The sequence below is a fragment of the Bombina bombina genome, chromosome 3 (genome assembly GCF_027579735.1).
Source record: "Bombina bombina isolate aBomBom1 chromosome 3, aBomBom1.pri, whole genome shotgun sequence".
NCBI classification, from domain to species: Eukaryota; Metazoa; Chordata; class Amphibia; order Anura; family Bombinatoridae; genus Bombina; species Bombina bombina.
Genome location: NC_069501.1, coordinates 24,628,202 through 24,650,253, shown reverse-complemented (window position 1 = coordinate 24,650,253; position 22,052 = coordinate 24,628,202). Strand labels below are relative to the sequence as shown.

The window sequence follows — 22,052 nt, the reverse complement described above, 5'->3', positions numbered from 1 at the left end:
ATATGCTCTCTACCGGAAACAGTCTTTTCTGCAGGCTGTAAAGTACACAGGAATGGATATGCTCTCTACCGGAAACAGTCTTTTCTGCAGGCTGTAAAGTACACAGCAATGGATATGCTCTCTACCGGAAGCAGTCTTTTCTGCAGGCTGTAAAGTACATAGGAATGGATATGCTCTCTACCGGAAACAGTCTTTTCTGCAGGCTGTAAAGTACACAGGAATGGATATGCTCTCTACCGGAAACAGTCTTTTCTGCAGGCTGTAAAGTACACAGGAATGGATATGCTCTCTACCGGAAACAGTCTTTTCTGCAGGCTGTAAAGTACACAGCAATGGATATGCTCTCTACCGGAAACAGTCTATTCTGCAGGCTGTAAAGTACACAGCAATGGATATGCTCTCTACCGGAAACAGTCTTTTCTGCAGGCTGTAAAGTACAAAGCAATGGATATGCTCTCTACCGGAAACAGTCTTTTCTGCAGGCTGTAAAGTACACAGCAATGGATATGCTCTCTACCGGAAACAGTCTTTTCTGCAGGCTGTAAAGTACACAGCAATGGATATGCTCTCTACCGGAAACAGTCTTTTCTGCAGGCTATAAAGTACACAGCAATGGATATGCTCTCTACCGGAAACAGTCTTTTCTGCAGGCTGTAAAGTACACAGCAATGGATATGCTCTCTACCGGAAACAGTCTTTTCTGCAGGCTGTAAAGTACACAGGAATGGATATGCTCTCTACCGGAAGCAGACTTTTCTGCGGGCTGTAAAGTACACAGCAATGGATATGCTCTCTACCGGAAACAGTCTTTTCTGCGGGCTGTAAAGTACACAGCAATGGATATGCTCTCTACCGGAAACAGTCTTTTCTGCGGGCTGTAAAGTACACAGCAATGGATATGCTCTCTACCGGAAGCAGACTTTTCTGCGGGCTGTAAAGTACACAGCAATGGATATGCTCTCTACCGGAAACAGTCTTTTCTGCGGGCTGTAAAGTACACAGCAATGGATATGCTCTCTACCGGAAACAGTCTTTTCTGTGGGCTGTAAAGTACACAGCAATGGATATGCTCTCTACCGGAAACAGTCTTTTCTGCAGGCTGTAAAGTACACAGCAATGGATATGCTCTCTACCGGAAGCAGTCTTTTCTGCAGGCTGTAAAGTACACAGGAATGGATATGCTCTCTACCGGAAGCAGACTTTTCTGCGGGCTGTAAAGTACACAGCAATGGATTTGCCTTCTACCGGAAGCAGTCTATTCTGCAGGCTGTAAAGTACACAGCAATGGATATGCTCTCTACCGGAGGCAGTCTTTTCTGCAGGCTGTAAAGTACACAGCAATGGATGAGTTATCTACCAGAAGCAGTCTTTTCTGTAGGCTGTAAAGTACACAGCAATGGATGGGTTCTCTAACGGAAGCAGTCTTTTCTGTAGGCTGTAAAGTACGCTGCAATGGATGAGTTCTCTACCAGAAGCAGTCTTGTCCGTAGCCAGTATGCAAGGCAGAGTGGTTGCATCTGAGGTGCAGGGGTTTCTTGCACTCACATAGCCCACAGGATATAGTAGGTACACCATTATTCATAGCTAGATGACATACACGTGTAACCAACTAATTCCACCTTTATTACTTAGACTTTCATACTTCTAGTCTAGTAATTATGAGAACATTATTATGTGGTAATAGCTGCTAATTACTATTCAGCTAATTCACCTGAGAGCTACATTATACCCTCTGTTTTATACACAGTAAAAGTGATTTAACTGTTTGGTAATGTGAGGGGGTCTATTTGTGTGTTTTATGTTTTTGTGCCCTGAATTAGCACTGAAGCTAATTAGTAACTGGGCTATTTCCCTCTTTGTTTTGTTTTTTGTTTTATTCCTAAACTGTTTCTAATTGCAACAACCATTTTATTCTTACTGAAGGGTCGGATATTTTTATTAATTATTATGCCGGACTAGATTTCTCTGCAGTGCGTTATTATTAGTTACTATTAATACACAAGGAATAGGATATTTCCTTTACCGGCTTTTAATGTGGTGCTTTAGGAAACTTTTCCATTGGTGGATGGTGCTATTTGCTTTAGCCAAACGCACTACTATTCCCTTAGAGCAGTTGTCAGCAACCTTGGCTCCCCAGATGTTTTGAACTACATTTCCCATGATGCTCAGACACTCTATATAGGCTGGCTGAGTATCATGGGAAATGTAGTTCCATAACATCTGGGGAGCCAAGGTTGCTGACCCCTGCCTTAGAGGATAGTCCATCTTTAATGTACCATAAAGAAATAAAATTGATAACCTTTCATCAAAAGGCCTTTTTCAGCCAGCACTTCTTCTGTAGCAGTTGTGTCTGTTCCTTTGAGTTGAAATTTGTCTGAGCAAATCTCAGAATACTCTGTGGATGAAACTTTTCAAAATTGTTTGAAACTTCTAAAGTCAACTAATGCACTAGTTGTGGTCTCATTGTTGACATAATTTGACTTTTGCAATGCTGAACAGAAGGGTTTTATGATTTAAGTCATTGTCAGCATACAGGGTGTCCAAAGATAGACTTTTATTTGGACCTGTTCTTGATGTTATCATTTCCACTGTGTCTTGAGGAAAATGAACGTAGCTCCCTCAGGACAAGACGTCTAAGAGAGAAATAGAACAAATAGTCCAAATTGCATTTCTTTTGTCAATCTAGGAACCACAATTCTTCCTCCTCCTCCTCCTCCTCCTCCTCCTCCTCCTCACAATATCCTGAATCTTCCAGATCCTCCTGGAAGTTCAATCCAGTTGGAACAAGGCCAATCATTCTATAATCCTTCTTACTCTTCCAAATCAGCATGAAAGTATGGCCCCAGTCCAGATTGTTTTTAGGTAGTGGGCAGTTTGCGCCTTTTATAGAAGGCCTATCTCAGTCTGTCTAAGATCTCTTGGTTCTAAACATAGTTTCCCACAAACCCAGAAATACACTGTGGAATCAAATATCACTAATCCTAAGGAAAAACAATGTACTCTGAGCCGTTGCTGGATGCTATAAAGAATTATTGAAAAAAAGGAGAAGAAAGAACCATCCTCTAAGCACTCAAAGAAAATCAAAATTAGAGTCTCAAGCCCACAGCTTCAGAAAGCTGGGATATCAAAATTTAAAATATAACCTTTATTATAAATTATGGTAAAACCCTGAAAAAAAATATTTTAAAATAATATTAAAATATACCTGGCTAGCCCTAAACCAGTTATCCACATATAAACCAATTTTACCGAAAACAACCGATTAATAGAGCAAGAAAAGCACAACATGGGTAACTATCCCAATTGTAGTATGTGACACGAGTCAAAAAGATCCCTAAACTCCTGGCTAGCGTGACTATTAAGTCCCCACTAAGGGGCAAAAGGGATTGGCAAACTCCTATACTCTTATGTAACCCCACTACAATTATTAAAAAATATCTGGGTGTTCCCGTGCTAGTTTTACGTACAAAATTTAACCTGTGAACAAAAAGACATATACATTAGTCATCAAGGACTTTGTGAAATGTGCATCAGGAGCCTCTGGCTTAGTCCTCTCCCTGTTTGAGGCCACATAATTATTTTGATAACTAATGTGTATATATACTAGAATGGAGTCTCTCAAAGATAGACCTGATTACTTCCAAGAGTCATAGTTCAAATAGAGCATTCTTCATTAATCTCCAGTCAGGCCCCACAGGACATGGTTTGTGAATCTGAGTCAGATGTTTATCTCGAGTCTCTCATCTTGATGGATTAGAGATTGTATACAAACAAAGAGGTTAGGAACACCTTATTTCCAGCCATAAAGTAAACATTTTCAAATTATTTGGAAAGCTGTTTCTTTCCTACTTTTGAATTTCAAGAATTCTTCTTATTGCAAGTCGGTTTGGATAATCAATTCTCTGCTAACTCTTTAAAGAGTTTTTGCTTTTTCTGTTTCATAGTACAGGAAATTACTAAGTGTCTTGACATCAAGGCCTTGTTTGGGCTTAAAGGGACACTGAACCTAATTTTTTTCTTTCATATTTCAGATAGAGCAGCAATTTTAAGCAACTTTCTTATTTACTCCTATTACCAATTTTCTTCATTCCCTTGCTATCTTTATTTGAAAAAGAAGGCATCTAAAATAAGGAGCCAGTAAATTTTTGGTTCAGGCCTCTGGACAGCACTTGTTGATTGGTGGGTGAATGTATCCACCAATCAGCAAAAACAACCCAGGTTGTTTATCAAAAATGGGCCGGCATCTAAACTTACATTCTTGATTTTCAAATAAAGATACCAAGATAATTTAGAAAATTTAATAATAGGAGTAAATTAGAAAGTTGCTTAAAATTGCTTCCATATCAGAATCACGAAAGAAAAAAATTGGGTTCAGTGTCCCAATAATCAGGATATGTCCAGTATCTAAACCAAGATCTCTTTGGAAACCTCAGGTTTCTCTTATCGAACCTGCACGCTTTGGACATTTAGCTTCTGTCTTGAAAGTTGTTGTTTTTAGCAATCTTCTGCCGGAAGACCTTCTGTTTTTTTTGTTGTTTGTTTTTTTTACCTAAAGTGATTTTTCAGATTATAGCCCATATCCTTGTCCTAATCCAAATAATTAATTTGATGGTCTCATATTGTAAGAGCATTAGAATTCTTTCAAACTTCAAAGGTTTTTAGACAATCCTTTAATTTGTTTGTCCCTTTGTCCACATAAAAGTCAGAGGGCCACATCAGTATCTTTAGCTTCTGGCTAAATCTCCTAATTACTAAGGTTTATGTGGAGGTGGAATAGTCTTTTGCCAAACGCATTATAGCCCTTTTTGTAGATTTGTTTATTCTTGGGTTTTCAAGAATGAAGATTATATTGAACAAATTTGCAAGGCAGCAACATACTTTATCTAAATTCTACCTTTCTTTCATGTAATTAGCAAGAGTCCATGAGCTAGTGACGTATGGGATATACATTCCTACCAGGAGGGGCAAAGTTTCCCAAACCTCAAAATGCCTATAAATACACCCCTCACCACACCCACAATTCAGTTTTTACAAACTTTGCCTCCGATGGAGGTGGTGAAGTAAGTTTGTGCTAGATTCTACGTTGATATGCGCTCCGCAGCAAGTTGGAGCCCGGTTTTCCTCTCAGCGTGCAGTGAATGTCAGAGGGATGTGAGGAGAGTATTGCCTATTTGAATGCAGTGATCTCCTTCTAAGGGGTCTATTTCATAGGTTCTCTGTTATCGGTCGTAGAGATTCATCTCTTACCTCCCTTTTCAGATCGACGATATACTCTTATATATACCATTACCTCTGCTGATTCTCGTTTCAGTACTGGTTTGGCTATCTGCTATATGTAGATGAGTGTCCTGGGGTAAGTAAGTCTTATTTTCTGTGACACTCCAAGCTATGCTTGGGCACTTTGTTTATAAAGTTCTAAATATATGTATTCAAACATTTATTTGCCTTGACTCAGAATGTTCAACTTTCCTTATTTTCAGACAGTCAGTTTCATATTTGGGATAATGCATTTTGATTTGACCATTTTTTCTTACCTTAAAATTTGACTTTTTCCCTGTGGGCTGTTAGGCTCGCGGGGGCTGAAAATGCTTCATTTTATTGCGTCATTCTTGGCGCGGACTTTTTTGGCGCAAAAATTCTATTTCCGTTTCCGGCGTCATACGTGTCGCCGGAAGTTGCGTCATTCTTTGACGTTATTTCGCGCCAAAAATGTCGGCGTTCCGGATGTGGCGTCATTTTTGGCGCCAAAAAGCATTTAGGCGCCAAATAATGTGGGCGTCTTATTTGGCGCGAAAAAATATGGGCGTCACTTTTGTCTCCACATTATTTAAGTCTCATTTTTTATTGCTTCTGGTTGCTAGAAGCTTGTTTTTTGGCATTCTTTCCCATTCCTGAAACTGTCATTTAAGGAATTTGATCAATTTTGCTTTATATGTTGTTTTTTCTCTTACATATTGCAAGATGTCTCACGTTGCATCTGAGCCAGAAGATACTACAGGAAAATCGCTGTCAAGTGCTGAATCTACCAAAGCTAAGTGTATCTGCTGTAAACTTTTGGTAGCTATTTCTCCAGCTGTTGTTTGTATTGATTGTCATGACAAACTTGTTAAAGCAGATAATATTTCCTTTAGTAAAGTACCATTGCCTGTTGCAGTTCCCTCAACATCTAAGGTGCAGAATGTTCCTGATAATATAAGAGATTTTGTTTCTGAATCCATAAAGAAGGCTATGTCTGTTATTTCTCCTTCTAGTAAACGTAAAAAATCTTTTAAAACTTCTCTCCCTACAGATGAATTTTTAAATGAACATCATCATTCTGATTCTGATGACTCCTCTGGTTCAGAGGATTCTGTCTCTGAGGTTGATGCTGATAAATCTTCATATTTATTTAAAATGGAATTTATTCGTTCTTTACTTAAAGAAGTTCTAATTGCTTTAGAAATAGAGGATTCTGGTCCTCTTGATACTAATTCTAAACGTTTAGATAAGGTATTTAAAGCTCCTGTGGTTATTCCAGAAGTTTTTCCTGTTCCTAATGCTATTTCTGCAGTAATTTCCAAAGAATGGGATAATTTGGGTAATTCATTTACTCCTTCTAAACGTTTTAAGCAATTATATCCTGTGCCGTCTGACAGATTAGAATTTTGGGACAAGATCCCTAAAGTTGATGGGGCTATTTCTACCCTTGCTAAACGTACTACTATTCCTACGTCAGATGGTACTTCGTTTAAGGATCCTCTAGATAGGAAAATTGAGTCCTTTCTAAGAAAAGCTTTTCTGTGTTCAGGTAATCTTCTTAGACCTGCTATATCTTTGGCTGATGTTGCTGCAGCTTCAACTTTTTGGTTGGAAACTTTAGCGCAACAAGTAACACATCGTGATTCTCATGATATTATTATTCTTCTTCAGCATGCTAATAATTTTATCTGTGATGCCATTTTTGATATTATCAGAGTTGATGTCAGGTTTATGTCTCTAGCTATTTTAGCTAGAAGAGCTTTATGGCTTAAAACTTGGAATGCTGATATGGCTTCTAAATCAACTTTACTTTCCATTTCTTTCCAGGGTAACAAATTATTTGGTTCTCAGTTGGATTCCATTATTTCAACTGTTACTGGTGGGAAAGGAACTTTTTTACCACAGGATAAAAAATCTAAAGGTAAAAACAGGGCTAATAATCGTTTTCGTTCCTTTCGTTTCAACAAAGAACAAAAGCCTGATCCTTCATCCTCAGGAGCAGTTTCAGTTTGGAGACCATCTCCAGTCCGGAATAAATCCAAGCCAGCTAGAAAGGCAAAGCCTGCTTCTAAGTCCACATGAAGGTGCGGCCCTCATTCCAGCTCAGCTGGTAGGGGGCAGGTTACGTTTTTTCAAGGAAATTTGGATCAATTCTGTTCACAATCTTTGGATTCAGAGCATTGTTTCAGAAGGGTACAGAATTGGTTTCAAGTTGAGACCTCCTGCAAAGAGATTTTTTCTTTCCCGTGTCCCAGTAAATCCAGTAAAAGCTCAAGCATTTCTGAAATGTGTTTCAGATCTAGAGTTGACTGGAGTAATTATGCCAGTTCCAGTTCCGGAACAGGGGATGGGGTTTTATTCAAATCTCTTCATTGTACCAAAGAAGGAGAATTCTTTCAGACCAGTTCTGGATCTAAAAATATTGAATCGTTATGTAAGGATACCAACGTTCAAGATGGTAACTGTAAGGACTATCTTACCTTTTGTTCAGCAAGGGAATTATATGTCCACGATAGATTTACAGGATGCATATCTGCATATTCCGATTCATCCAGATCATTATCAGTTCCTGAGATTCTCGTTTCTGGACAAGCATTACCAATTTGTGGCTCTGCCGTTTGGCCTAGCTACAGCTCCAAGAATTTTTACAAAGGTTCTCGGTGCCCTGCTGTCTGTAATCAGAGAACAGGGTATTGTGGTATTTCCTTATTTGGACGATATCTTGGTACTTGCTCAGTCTTTACATTTAGCAGAATCTCATACGAATCGACTTGTGTTGTTTCTTCAAAATCATGGTTGGAGGATCAATTTACCAAAAAGTTCTTTGATTCCTCAGACAAGGGTAACCTTTCTGGGTTTCCAGATGGATTCAGTGTCCATGACTCTGTCTTTAACAGACAAGAGACGTCTAAAGTTGATTTCAGCTTGTCGAAACCTTCAGTCACAATCATTCCCTTCGGTAGCCTTATGCATGGAAATTCTAGGTCTTATGACTGCTGCATCGGACGCGATCCCCTTTGCTCGTTTTCACATGCGACCTCTTCAGCTCTGTATGCTGAAGCAATGGTGCAAGGATTACACGAAGATATCTCAATTAATATCTTTAAAACCGATTGTTCGACACTCTCTAACATGGTGGACAGATCACCATCGTTTAATTCAGGGGGCTTCTTTTGTGCTTCCGACCTGGACTGTAATTTCAACAGATGCAAGTCTCACAGGTTGGGGAGCTGTGTGGGGATCTCTGACGGCACAAGGAGTTTGGGAATCTCAGGAGGTGAGATTACCGATCAATATTTTGGAACTCCGTGCAATTTTCAGAGCTCTTCAGTTTTGGCCTCTTCTGAAGAGAGAATCGTTCATTTGTTTTCAGACAGACAATGTCACAACTGTGGCATACATCAATCATCAAGGAGGGACTCACAGTCCTCTGGCTATGAAAGAAGTATCTCGAATTTTGGTTTGGGCGGAATCCAGCTCCTGTCTAATCTCTGCGGTTCATATCCCAGGTGTAGACAATTGGGAAGCGGATTATCTCAGTCGCCAAACGTTGCATCCGGGCGAATGGTCTCTTCACCCAGAGGTATTTCTTCAGATTGTTCAAATGTGGGAACTTCCAGAAATAGATCTGATGGCGTCCCATCTAAACAAGAAACTTCCCAGGTATCTGTCCAGATCCCGGGATCCTCAGGCGGAGGCAGTGGATGCATTATCACTTCCTTGGAAGTATCATCCTGCCTATATCTTTCCGCCTCTAGTTCTTCTTCCAAGAGTAATCTCCAAGATTCTGAAGGAATGCTCGTTTGTTCTGCTGGTAGCTCCGGCATGGCCTCACAGGTTTTGGTATGCGGATCTTGTCCGGATGGCCTCTTGCCAACCGTGGACTCTTCCGTTAAGACCAGACCTTCTGTCACAAGGCCCTTTTTTCCATCAGGATCTGAAATCCTTAAATTTAAAGGTATGGAGATTGAACGCTTGATTCTTGGTCAAAGAGGTTTCTCTGACTCCGTGATTAATACTATGTTACAGGCTCGTAAATCTGTATCTCGAGAGATATATTATATAGTCTGGAAGACTTATATTTCTTGGTGTCTTTCTCATCATTTTTCTTGGCATTCTTTTAGAATACCGAGAATTTTACAGTTTCTTCAGGATGGTTTAGATAAGGGTTTGTCCGCAAGTTCTTTGAAAGGACAAATCTCTGCTCTTTCTGTTCTTTTTCACAGAAAGATTGCTATTCTTCCTGATATTCTTTGTTTTGTACAAGCTTTGGTTCGTATAAAACCTGTCATTAAGTCAATTTCTCCTCCTTGGAGTTTGAATTTGGTTCTGGGAGCTCTTCAAGCTCCTCCGTTTGAACCTATGCATTCATTGGACATTAAATTACTTTCTTGGAAAGTTTTGTTCCTTTTGGCCATCTCTTCTGCTAGAAGAGTTTCTGAATTATCTGCTCTTTCTTGTGAGTCTCCTTTTCTGATTTTTCATCAGGATAAGGCGGTGTTGCGAACTTCTTTTGAATTTTTACCTAAAGTTGTGAATTCCAACAACATTAGTAGAGAAATTGTGGTTCCTTCATTATGTCCTAATCCTAAGAATTCTAAGGAGAAATCGTTGCATTCTTTGGATGTTGTTAGAGCTTTGAAATATTATGTTGAAGCTACGAAATCTTTCCGTAAGACTTCTAGTCTATTTGTTATCTTTTCCGGTTCTAGGAAAGGCCAGAAAGCTTCTGCCATTTCTTTGGCATCTTGGTTGAAATCTTTAATTCATCTTGCCTATGTTGAGTCGGGTAAAATTCCGCCTCAGAGAATTACAGCTCATTCTACTAGGTCAGTATCTACTTCCTGGGCGTTTAGGAATGAAGCTTCGGTTGACCAGATCTGCAAAGCAGCAACTTGGTCCTCTTTGCATACTTTTACTAAATTCTACCATTTTGATGTATTTTCTTCTTCTGAAGCAGTTTTTGGTAGAAAAGTACTTCAGGCAGCGGTTTCAGTTTGAATCTTCTGCTTATGTTTTTCGTTAAACTTTATTTTGGGTGTGGATTATTTTCAGCAGGAATTGGCTGTCTTTATTTTATCCCTCCCTCTCTAGTGACTCTTGTGTGGAAAGATCCACATCTTGGGTAGTCATTATCCCATACGTCACTAGCTCATGGACTCTTGCTAATTACATGAAAGAAAACATAATTTATGTAAGAACTTACCTGATAAATTCATTTCTTTCATATTAGCAAGAGTCCATGAGGCCCGCCCTTTTTTTGTGGTGGTTATGATTTTGTATAAAGCACAATTATTCCAATTCCTTATTTTATATGCTTTCGCACTTTTTTATCACCCCACTTCTTGGCTATTCGTTAAACTGAATTGTGGGTGTGGTGAGGGGTGTATTTATAGGCATTTTGAGGTTTGGGAAACTTTGCCCCTCCTGGTAGGAATGTATATCCCATACGTCACTAGCTCATGGACTCTTGCTAATATGAAAGAAATGAATTTATCAGGTAAGTTCTTACATAAATTATGTTTTTTTGATGTGTTTGGTAGGAAAGTCTTTCAGGCAGCAGTTTCTGGTAATTAGGTGCCTGCTTTTTAAAAAAAAAAAAATTGTCCCGCCCAATTACTTGTGAACTCAAGAGTAATGGCTCATGGACTCTCACCACCTTATGAAAGAAAACAAAATAAATGCTTACGTGATAAATTAATTTCCTCCGTGGTGGTGAGAGTCCACAAGACCTGACTATTTTCATTTTTTTACGTAGTTATTTTTTTTCTGTCGGCGGTTCTACTTTGCACCTCATTTTCCTTACTTTGTCTGTTCCTATCTTCCTTTCTACTTCTCCTTTCTTGGCTATACATCAGACTTGAATACCAGAGAGGTGGGAGGGATAAAGTGCTCGTTGAGTTTTGGGAACGTTTGCCTCCTCCTAGTGGCAAGGAGTTGAATCCTGGGAGTAATGGCTTGTGGACTTTCACCAACATGAAAGAAATGAATTTATCAGCATAAAGTTTGTTTTTTAAGAGCTTGTCTTCCGGCTCTTCCAGTGAGCTACAGGCAGTGCCCACTCACTTGTTCCTAGTTCATGTGCTGCAGGTGACCATGTCCCTTTATCTCTGCCCCACAGGTCATGCTTGTTTCTCTCTGTGCTGGAGGTGTCGGCTTAAACTTGATAGGCGGGAACCATCTCTTCCTATTGGACATGCACTGGTAAAACATATTTGCATTTACAGCTCTATGGGAAGTTTCTGCTTCTCTACATCCATAGGCCAATGTAGGAGATTTGTGATTCTGTTCAAAGCGCTAACACTTCGGTGTTGGCAAGAAGTGCCCCTCAGTTGTGCAACCACCACACTGGCATGATATAGATGTTCTGCATTGTACTTTATATCATTTTAGAAGAGAACATGACAGATCATACAAATAATTTATATGTGTAACACAAGTTTAACAAGGTAACTGTTAGGGGATTGTTTAAAGCTTTGACTGGCATGGATCATAATATCCTATAAAACATGTAGAGCACATTAATTTATTAATGTCAGCCACACAAAGTGAAACCAGAAAGAATCAGAAACTGGTGTAGAAACCAGTCTTTGTTTGATAAGCATGGAAACTAGTGTAGAAACCAGTCTTTATGTTTGATAAGTATAGAAACTAGTGTAGAAACCAGTCTTTATGTTTGATAAGCATAGGCACTAGTGTAGAAACCAGTGTTTGTTTGATAAGCATTGAAACTAGTGTATAAACCAGTCTTTATGTTTGATAAGCATAGAAACTAGTGTAGAAACCAGTCTTTATGTTTGATAAGCATAGAAACTAGTGTAGAACCAGTCTTTGTTTGATAAGCATAGAAACTAGTGTAGAAACCAGTCTTTATGTTTGATAAGCATAGAAACTAGTGTAGAAACCAGTCTTTATGTTTGATAAGCATAGAAACTAGTGTAGAAACCAGTATTTATGTTTGATAAGCATAGACATTAGTGTAGAAACCAGTCTTTATGTTTGATAAGCATAGAAACTGGTGTAGAAACCAGTCTTTGTTTGATAAGCATAGAAACTAGTGTAGAAACCAGTCTTTATGTTTGATAAGCATAGAAACTGGTGTAGAAACCAGTCTTTATGTTTGATAAGCATAGAAACTGGTGTAGAAACCAGTCTTTATGTTTGATAAGCATAGAAACTGGTGTAGAAACCAGTCTTTATGTTTGATAAGCATAGAAACTGGTGTAGAAACCAGTCTTTATGTTTGATAAGCATAGAAACTGGTGTAGAAACCAGTCTTTATGTTTGATAAGCATAGAAACTGGTGTAGAAACCAGTCTTTATGTTTGATAAGCATAGAAACTGGTGTAGAAACCAGTCTTTATGTTTGATAAGCATAGAAACTGGTGTAGAAACCAGTCTTTCTTTTGCATGATGTACCGAGTCCACGGATTCATCCTAACTTGTGGGATATTGTCCTTCCTGACAGGAAGTAGCAAAGAGAGCACCACAGCAGAGCTGTCTATATAGCTCCCCCCTTAACTCCACCCCCAGTCATTCTCTTTGCTGGCTCTAAGCAGGAAGAGTAAAGAGAAGAGGTGTTAAACTGTTAGTTTTATTTTATCTTCAATCAAGTGTTTATTTTTAAATGGTACTGGTGTTGTACTATTTACTCTCAGGCAGGACATAGATGAAGATTTCTGCCTGGAGGATGATGATCTTAGCATTTGTAACTAAGGTCCACTGCTGTTCCCACAGAAGCTGAAGAGTACAGGAAAACTTCAGTGTGTGGAACGGTTCTTGCGATACAGCAATGAGGTATGTTCAGTCATATTTTCTGCAGAGACTGTGTTAACTCAGAAAGGCTGACAGTGTCCCCATTAGGGGAAGGGTAAGCAGTAATCCTAGTGTTATCAGAGGTTTTTACTAGCTTGCATAAAGGGTTAATTTTTTGTGGGCACTCAGTTTGTTATGTGAATTTGGGACAAACGTTTTTGTGTCTGGGAGTAACGTTTTCTGTTTTATGGGACATTTGCTTGAGGGTTCTTTGGGGTTGTTTATAACCCACATGGCTTTCAGGCAGGGTTTGTTAGTTTTGTGTAGGCCCCAGCAACATCGAGTGAGGTGGGTGGGGCCTACATTTACAAGCAGCAAGCAACTTCTCCTGAGAGTCTTCTGAGGGACTAATTGAAGCTTTAAACCCCATATTATCGCTTCCTAAGGGCAGGTAGGGCCACAGCAGAGCTTTGGCAAGGTGCTAACAGGGGTTTTAACCGGTTTTAGACATATTTCAATCCGGTTTTGTCAATTGGGGGTTTATTGCTTATTTACTTGTGGTGCAATCCTCCTAAAGCTTAGTAGGTACACTGTTAAAATTTCAGAAAAATTGAAGCAATTTTAACCTGTTTTGCAGTTTGTGTATGCCTTTTTTTCTCTTAAAGGTACAGTACCGTTTTTGCAAATTGTGTTTTTTTCATTAAATAAAGTGTTTTCCAAGCTTGCTTGCTTCATTACTAGCCTGTTAAACATGTCTGACACTGAGGAAACTCATTGTTCAATTTGTTTAGAAGCCATTGTGGAACCCCCTCTTAGAATGTGTCCCACTTGTACTGATATGTCTATAAATTGCAAACTGCATATTTTGTCTTATAAAAGTTTGGCATTAGATGATTCTCAGACAGAAGGAAATCAGGTTTTGCCATCTAGTTCTCTCCAAGTGTCACAACCAGTAACGCCCACACAAGCGACGCCAAGTACTTCTAGTGCGTCTAATTCTTTCACCTTGCAAGATATGGCTTCAGTTATGAATACTACCCTCACAGAGGTTTTATCTAAGCTGCCAGGGTTGCAAGGGAAGTGCAGTAGCTCTGGGTTAAGATCAAATACTGAGCCTTCTGACGCTTTAGTAGCCGTATCCGATATTCCCTCACAATGTTCTGAAGTAGGGATGAGGGATTTGCTGTCTGAGGGAGAGATTTCTGATTCAGGAAAGATGTTCTCTCAGACAGATTCAGATATGACGGCATTTAAATTTAAGCTAGAGCACCTCCGCTTATTGCTCAGGGAGGTTTTAGCGACTCTGGATGATTGTGACCCTATTGTAGTTCCAGAGAAATTGTGTAAAATGGACAAATATTTAGAGGTTCCTGTTTACACTGATGTGTTTCCGGTCCCTAAGAGGATTTCGGACATTGTTACAAAGGAGTGGGATAAACCAGGTATTCCGTTCTCTCCCCCTCCTGTTTTTAAGAAAATGTTTCCCATTTCTGACACCATAAAGGACTCATGGCAGACGGTCCCTAAGGTGGAGGGAGCTATTTCTACCCTGGCTAAGCGTACAACTATACCTATTGAAGACAGTTGTGCTTTCATTGATCCTATGGATAAAAAATTAGAGGGTCTCCTAAAGAAAAATTTTGTTCATCAAGGTTTTCTTCTTCAACCTATAGCATGCATTGTTCTTGTAACCACTGCAGCTGCCTTTTGGTTTGAGGCTCTAGAAGAGGCTCTTCAGATGGAGACCCCACTAGATGATATTTTGGACAGAATTAAGGCTCTTAAGTTGGCTAATTCTTTTATTACAGACGCCGCTTTTCATTTTGCTAAATTAGCGGCTAAGAATTCAGGTTTTGCCAGTTTAGCGCGTAGAGCGTTATGGCTTAAGTCCTGGTCAGCTGATGTGTCATCTAAATCTAAGCTTTTGACCATCCCTTTCAAAGGTAAGACCCTATTCGGGCCTGCATTGAAAGAGATCATTTCAGACATTACTGGAGGGAAGGGTCATACCCTCCCTCAGGATAAGTCAAATAAGACAAGGACCAAACAAAATAATTTTTTTGTTCCTTTCGAAACTTCAAGAGTGGTCCCTCTACCTCTTCCCCTGCTGCAAAGCAAGAGGGGAACTTTGCTCAATCCAAGCCAACCTGGAGACCTAACCAGGCTTGGAACAAGGGTAAACAGGCCAAAAAGCCTGCTGCTGCCATTAAGTCAGCATGAAGGGGTAGCCCCCGATCCGGGACCGGATCTAGTAGGGGGCAGACTCTCTCTCTTTGCTCAGGCCTGGGCAAGAGACGTTCAGGATTCCTGGGCAGTAGAAATTGTTACCCAGGGATACCTTCTAGATTTCAAGGATTCCCCTCCAAGGGGGAGGTTCCATCTTTCTCAATTGTCTGTAAACCTGAAAAAAAGAGAGGCGTTCTTACGCTGTGTAGAAGACCTTTTTACCATGGGAGTGATCTGCCCAGTTCCAAAAGCAGAACAGGGGCAGGGGTTCTACTCCAATCTGTTTATAGTTCCCAAAAGGGAGGGAACCTTCAGACCAATTCTGGATCTCAAGATCCTAAACCAATTCCTAAGAGTTAAATCTTTCAAGATGGAGACCATTCAGACTATCTTACCATTGATCCAGGAGGGTCAATATATGACCACCGTGGACTTAAAGGATGCGTATCTGCACATTCCTATCCACAAATATCATCATCAGTTCCTCAGGTTCGCCTTTCTGGACAAGCATTATCAGTTTGTGGCTCTTCCTTTCGGGTTGGCCACGGCGCCGTGAATCTTCACGAAGGTGCTAGGGTCACTTCTGCCGGTTCTAAGGCCACAGGGCATAGCAGTGGCACCTTATCTAGACGACATTCTAATTCAAGTGTCGTCCTTCCAACTAGCCAAGTCTCACACGGACTTAGTGTTGGCCTTTCTAAGGTCTCACGGGTGGAAAGTGAATGTAAAAAAGAGTTCTCTTTCCCCCCTCACAAGAGTTTCATTTCTAGGGACTCTGATAGACTCGGTGGACATGAAAATATTTCTGACGGAGGTCAGGAAATCAAAGATTTTGTCCACCTGCCGAGCTCTTCATTCCATTCCTCGGCCGTCAGTGGCTCAGTGTATGGAGGTAATCGGACTAATGGTAGCGGCAATGGACATAGTTCCGTTTGCTCGCTTGCATCTCAGACCACTGCAACTATGCATGCTCAATCAGTGGAATGGGAATTATGTGGATTTATCTCCTCAGATAAATCTGGATCAAGAGACCAGAGACTCTCTTCTTTGGTGGTTGTCACAGGATCATCTGTCCCAGGGAATGCGTTTCCACAGCCCAGAATGGGTTATAGTGATGACAGACGCCAGTCTTCTGGGCTGGGGTGCAGTCTGGAATTCCCTGAAAGCTCAGGGTTTGTGGACTCGGGAGGAGGCTCTCCTACCGATAAATATTCTGGAATTAAGAGCGATATTCAATGCTCTCCAGGCATGGCCTCAGCTGGCTTCAGCCAGATTCATCAAGTTTCAGTCGGACAACATCACGACTGTGGCTTATATCAATCATCAGGGCGGAACAAAGAGTTCCTTAGCGATGATAGAGGTCTCACGGATAATCCAATGGGCAGTGGCTCACTCTTGCCATCTGTCAGCGATCTATATCCCAGGTGTAGAGAACTGGGAGGCAGATTTTCTCGTCAGAACACCAAACTTCCTCGTTACTACTCCAGGTCAAGGGATCCTCAGGCTGTACTGATAGATGCTCTAGCAGTACCCTGGTTGTTCAACCTGGCTTATGTGTTTCCACCTTTCCCTATCCTTCCACGTCTGATTGCCAGAATCAAACAGGAGAGAGCATCAGTGATTTTGATAGCGCCTGCGTGGCCACGCAGGACTTGGTATGCAGACCTGGTGGACATGTCATCCCTTCCACCGTGGTCTCTGCCATTGAGACAGGACCTTCTGATTCAAGGTCCATTCAAGCATCCAAATCTAATTTCTCTGCAACTGACTGCTTGGAGATTGAACGCTTGATTCTATCAAAGCGGGGTTTCTCTGAGTCGGTCATAAATACATTGATTCAGGCTCGAAAGCCTGTTACCAGGAAAATTTATCATAAGATATGGCGTAAATATCTTTTTTGGTGCGAATCCAAAGGCTTCTCCTGGAGTAAAATCAGGATTTCTAGGATTTTGTCTTTTCTCCAAGAGGGTTTGGAGAAAGGATTATCAGCTAGTTCCCTAAAGAGACAGATATCTGCTCTGTCTATTTTGTTGCACAAGCATCTGGCAGATGTTCCAGACGTTCGGGCTTTTTGTCAGGCTTTAGTTAGAATTAAGCCTGTGTTTAAACCTATTGCTCCGCCATGGAGTCTAAATTTAGTTCTTAGAGTTCTTCAGGGGGTTCCGTTTGAACCCATGCATTCCATAGATATTAAGCTTTTCTCTTGGTAAGTTTTGTTCCTAGTTGCTATCTCTTCAGCTAGAAGAGTTTCTGAACTATCTGCATTACAATGTGACTCTCCTTATCTTGTGTTCCATGCTGATAAGGTGGTTTTGCGTACCAAGCCTGGGTTCCTACCTAAGGTTGTTACTAACAGGAATATCAATCAAGAAATTGTTGTTCCTTCTCTGTGTCCTAATCCTTCTTGTAAGAAGGAACGTCTGTTGCACAACTTAAACTACGGCGACTTCTCTTTCCTTTTGGCAGAAAAGCATCATCCGTTTGGCTTATGAGACTGCTGGCCAGCAGCCTCCTGAAAGGATTACAGCTCATTCTACTAGAGCGGTAGCTTCCACATTGGCTTTTAAAAATGATGCTTCTGTTGAACAGATTTGTAAGGCTGCGACTTGGTCGTACCTTTTCAAAATTTTATAAATTTGATACTTTTGCTTCTTCGGAGGCTATTTTTGGGAGAAAGGTTTTGCAAGCAGTGGTGCCTTCCGTTTAGGTTCCTGTCTTGTCCCTCCCTTCATCCGTGTCCTAAAGCTTTGGTATTAGTATCCCACAAGTTAGGATGAATCCATGGACTCGGTACATCATGCAAAAGAAAACAAAATTTATGCTTACCTGATAAATTTCTTTCTTTTGTGATGTACCGAGTCCACGGCCCGCCCTGTCTATTCAAGACAGCTAGTATTTTTTTATGTAAACTTCAGTCACCTCTGCACCTTATAGTTTCTCCTTTTCTTCCTTGGCCTTTGGTTGAATGACTGGGGGGTGGAGTTAAGGGGGAGCTATATAGACAGCTCTGCTGTGGTGCTCTCTTTGCTACTTCCTGTCAGGAAGGACAATATCCCACAAGTTAGGATGAATCCGTGGACTCGGTACATCGCAAAAGAAAGAAATTTATCAGGTAAGCATAAAATTTGTTTTATGTTTGATAAGCATAGAAACTGGTTTAGAAACCAGTCTTTATGTTTGATAAGCATAGAAACTAGTGTAGAAACCAGTCTTTGTTTGATAAGCATAGAAACTGGTGTAGAAACCAGTCTTTGTTTGATAAGCATAGAAACTAGTGTAGAAACCAGTCTTTGTTTGATAAGCATAGAAACTAGTGTAGAAGCCAGTCTTTATGTTTGATAAGCATTGACACTAGTGTAGAAACCAGTCTTTGTTTGATAAGCATATAGACTAGTGTAGAAACCAGTCTTTGTTTGATAAGCATAGAAACTAATGTAGAAACCAGTCTTTGTTTGATAAGCATAGAAACTAGTGTAGAAACCAGTCTTTATGTTTGATAAGCATGGAAACTGGTGTAGAAACCAGTCTTTATGTTTGATAAGCATAGAAACTGGTGTAGAAACCAGTCTTTGTTTGATAAGCATAGAAACTAGTGTAGAAACCAGTCTTTATGTTTGATAAGCATAGAAACTGGTGTAGAAACCAGTATTTATGTTAGTTAAGCATAGAAACTAGTGTAGAAACCAGTCTTTATGTTTGATAAGCATAGACACTAGTGTAGAAACCAGTCTTTGATAAGCATATAAACTGGTGTAGAAACCAGTCTTTATGTTTGATACGCATAGAAACTGGTGTAGAAACCAGTCTTTGTTTGAGAAGCATAGAAACTGGTGTAGAAACCAGTCTTTATGTTTGATAAGCATATAGTATATATGATGTAATGAGTCAACCTATCAGGAACAGGCAAACATCTCTCAATGTTTCTTTATTCATCATGAACATTTCTTATGCAGATGCAGAGCAATTTGTTTTAGTTCATGTAGACAGGATTAGCTCATGAACGGCGGAGATCAGCCGGAATAATATATGTAAGTATGGCAAAGTCCAAAGAAAGCAACAATGCTGAACTTGTCAGATTCAAATATCTCAACCTCAGGATTGTTACACCCACAGTGATATATCACAAATGAACTGATGTGGTGTGGTGGTCTGTAAAAAAGGAATGCAACAGTGATATATCACAAACAAACTGTTGTTGTGTGGTGGTCTGTACCAAGGTATGCCATAGTGATATATCACAACCAAACTGACGTGGTGTGGTGGTCTATACCAAGGTTTGCCACAGTTATATATCACAACCAAACTGACGTGGTGTGGTGGTCTATACCAAGGTTTGCCACAGTTATATATCACAAACAAACTGACGTGGTGTGGTGGTCTATACCAAGGTATGCCACAGTGATATATCACAAACAAATTGACGTGTTGTGGTGGTCTGTACCAAGGTATGCCACAGTGATATATCACAAACTGACGTGGTGTGGTGTTCTGTACCAAGGTATGCTACAGTGATATATCACAAACAAACTGACGTGGTGTGGTGGTCTGTACCAAGGTATGCCACAGTGATATATCACAAACAAACTGACGTGGTGTGGTGGTCTATACCAAGGTATGCCACAGTGATATATCACAACCAAACTGACGTGCTTTGGTGGTCTGTACCAAGGTATGCCACAGTGATATATCACAAACAAACTGATGTGGTGTGGTGGTCTGTACCAAGGTATGCCACAGTGATATATCACAAACAAACTGACGTGGTGTGGTGGTCTATACCAAGGTGTGCCACAGTGATATATCACAAACAAACTGATGTGGTGTGGTGGTCTATTCCAAGGTATGCCACAGTGATATATCACAAACAAATTGACGTGGTGTGGTGGTCTATACCAAGGTATGCCACAGTGATATATCACAACCAAACTGACGTGTTGTGGTAGTCTGTACCAAGGTATGCCACAGTGATATATCACAAACAAACTGATGTGGTGTGGTGGTCTATTCCAAGGTATGCCACAGTGATATATCACAAACAAATTGACGTGGTGTGGTGGTCTATACCAAGGTATGCCACAGTGATATATCACAACCAAACTGACGTGTTGTGGTAGTCTGTACCAAGGTATGCCACAGTGATATATCACAAACAAACTGATGTGGTATGGTGGTCTGTACTAAGGTATGCTACAGTGATATATCTCAAACTGACGTAGTGTGGGGTCTGTACCAAGGTATGCAACAGTGATATATCACAAACTGATGTGGTGTGGTGGTCTGTACCAAAGTATGCCACAGTGATATATCACAAACTTATGCGGTGTGATGGTCTGTACCAAGGTATGCCACAGTGTTATTTCACAAACAAAATTATGCTGTGTGGTGGTCTGTACCAAGGTATGCCACAGTGATATATAACAAACAAGCTGACCTGGTGTGGTGGTCTATACCAAGGTATGCCACAGTGATATATCACAAACAAACTGGCGTGGTATGGTGGTCTGTACCAAGGTATGCCACAGTGATATATCACAAACAAACTGACGTGGTGTGGTGGTCTGTACCAAGCTATGCCATAGTGATATATCACAAACAAACTGACGTGGTGTGGTGGTCTGTACCAAGCTATGCCTCAGTGATATATCACAAACAAACTGACGTGGTGTGGTGGTCTGTACCAAGGTATGCCACAGTGATATATCACAAACAAACTGATGCTGTGTGTTGGTCTGTAGCAAGGTATGCCACAGTGATATATCACAAACAAACTGACGTGGTGTGGTGGTGTGTTCCAAGGTATGCCACAGTGATATATCACAAACAAACTGACGTGGTGTGGTGGTCTGTACCAAGGTATGCCACAGTGATATATCACAAACACACTGACGTGGTGTGGTGGTCTGTACCAAGGTATGCCACAGTGATATATCACAAACAAACTGATGCTGTGTGTTGGTCTGTAGCAAGGTATGCCACAGTGATATATCACAAACAAACTGATTCTGTGTGTTGGTCTGTACCAATGTATGCCATAGGGATATATCACAAACAAACTGACGTGGTCTGGTGGTCTGTTCCAAGGTATGCCACAGTGTTATTTCACAAGCAAACTTATGCAGTGTGGTGGTCTGTACCAAGGTATGCCACAGTGATATATCACAAACTGACGTGGTGTGGTGGTCTATACCAAGGTATGCCACAGTGATATATCACAAACTGAAGTGGTGTGGTGGTCTGTACCAAGGTATGCCACAGTGATATATCACAAACAAACTGACGTGGTGTGGTGGTCTGTACCAAGGTATGCCACAGTGATATATCACAAACTGACGTGGTGTGGTGGTCTGTACCAAGGTATGCCACAGTGATATATCGCAAACAAACTGACGTGGTGTGGTGGTCTTTACCAAGGTATGCCACAGTGATATATCACAACCAAACTGACGTGTTGTGGTGGTCTGTACCAAGGTATGCCACAGTGATATATCACAAACAAACTGACATTGTGTGGTGGTCTGTACCAAGGCATGCCACAGTGATATATCACAAACAAGCTGGCGTGGTGTGGTGGTCTGTACCAAGGTATGCCACAGTTATATATCACAAACAAACTGACGTGGTGTGGTGGTCTGTACCAAGCTATGCCATAGTGATATATCACAAACAAACTGACGTGGTGTGGTGGTCTGTTTCAAGGTATGCCTCAGTGATATATCACAAACAAACTGACGTGGTGTGGTGGTCTGTACCAAGGTATGCCACAGTGATATATCACAAACAAACTGACGTGGTGTGGTGGTCTGTTCCAAGGTATGCCACAGTGATATATCACA

At 40.6% G+C, this 22,052-nt stretch overlaps 1 protein-coding gene across 4 annotated transcripts in view; it reads left to right on the top strand.

The window, feature by feature from the left end:
• Positions 1-22,052, top strand: part of TTF2 (transcription termination factor 2) — a 534,153-nt gene that overhangs the window by 456,877 nt on the left and 55,224 nt on the right. For all 4 annotated transcript variants that reach the window (XM_053705754.1, XM_053705753.1, XM_053705751.1 and 1 more), the window contains one exon: positions 11,360-11,442. In XM_053705754.1, coding sequence (XP_053561729.1) covers positions 11,360-11,442 — 83 coding nt within the window. The remainder of the gene's footprint in view (positions 1-11,359; positions 11,443-22,052) is intronic.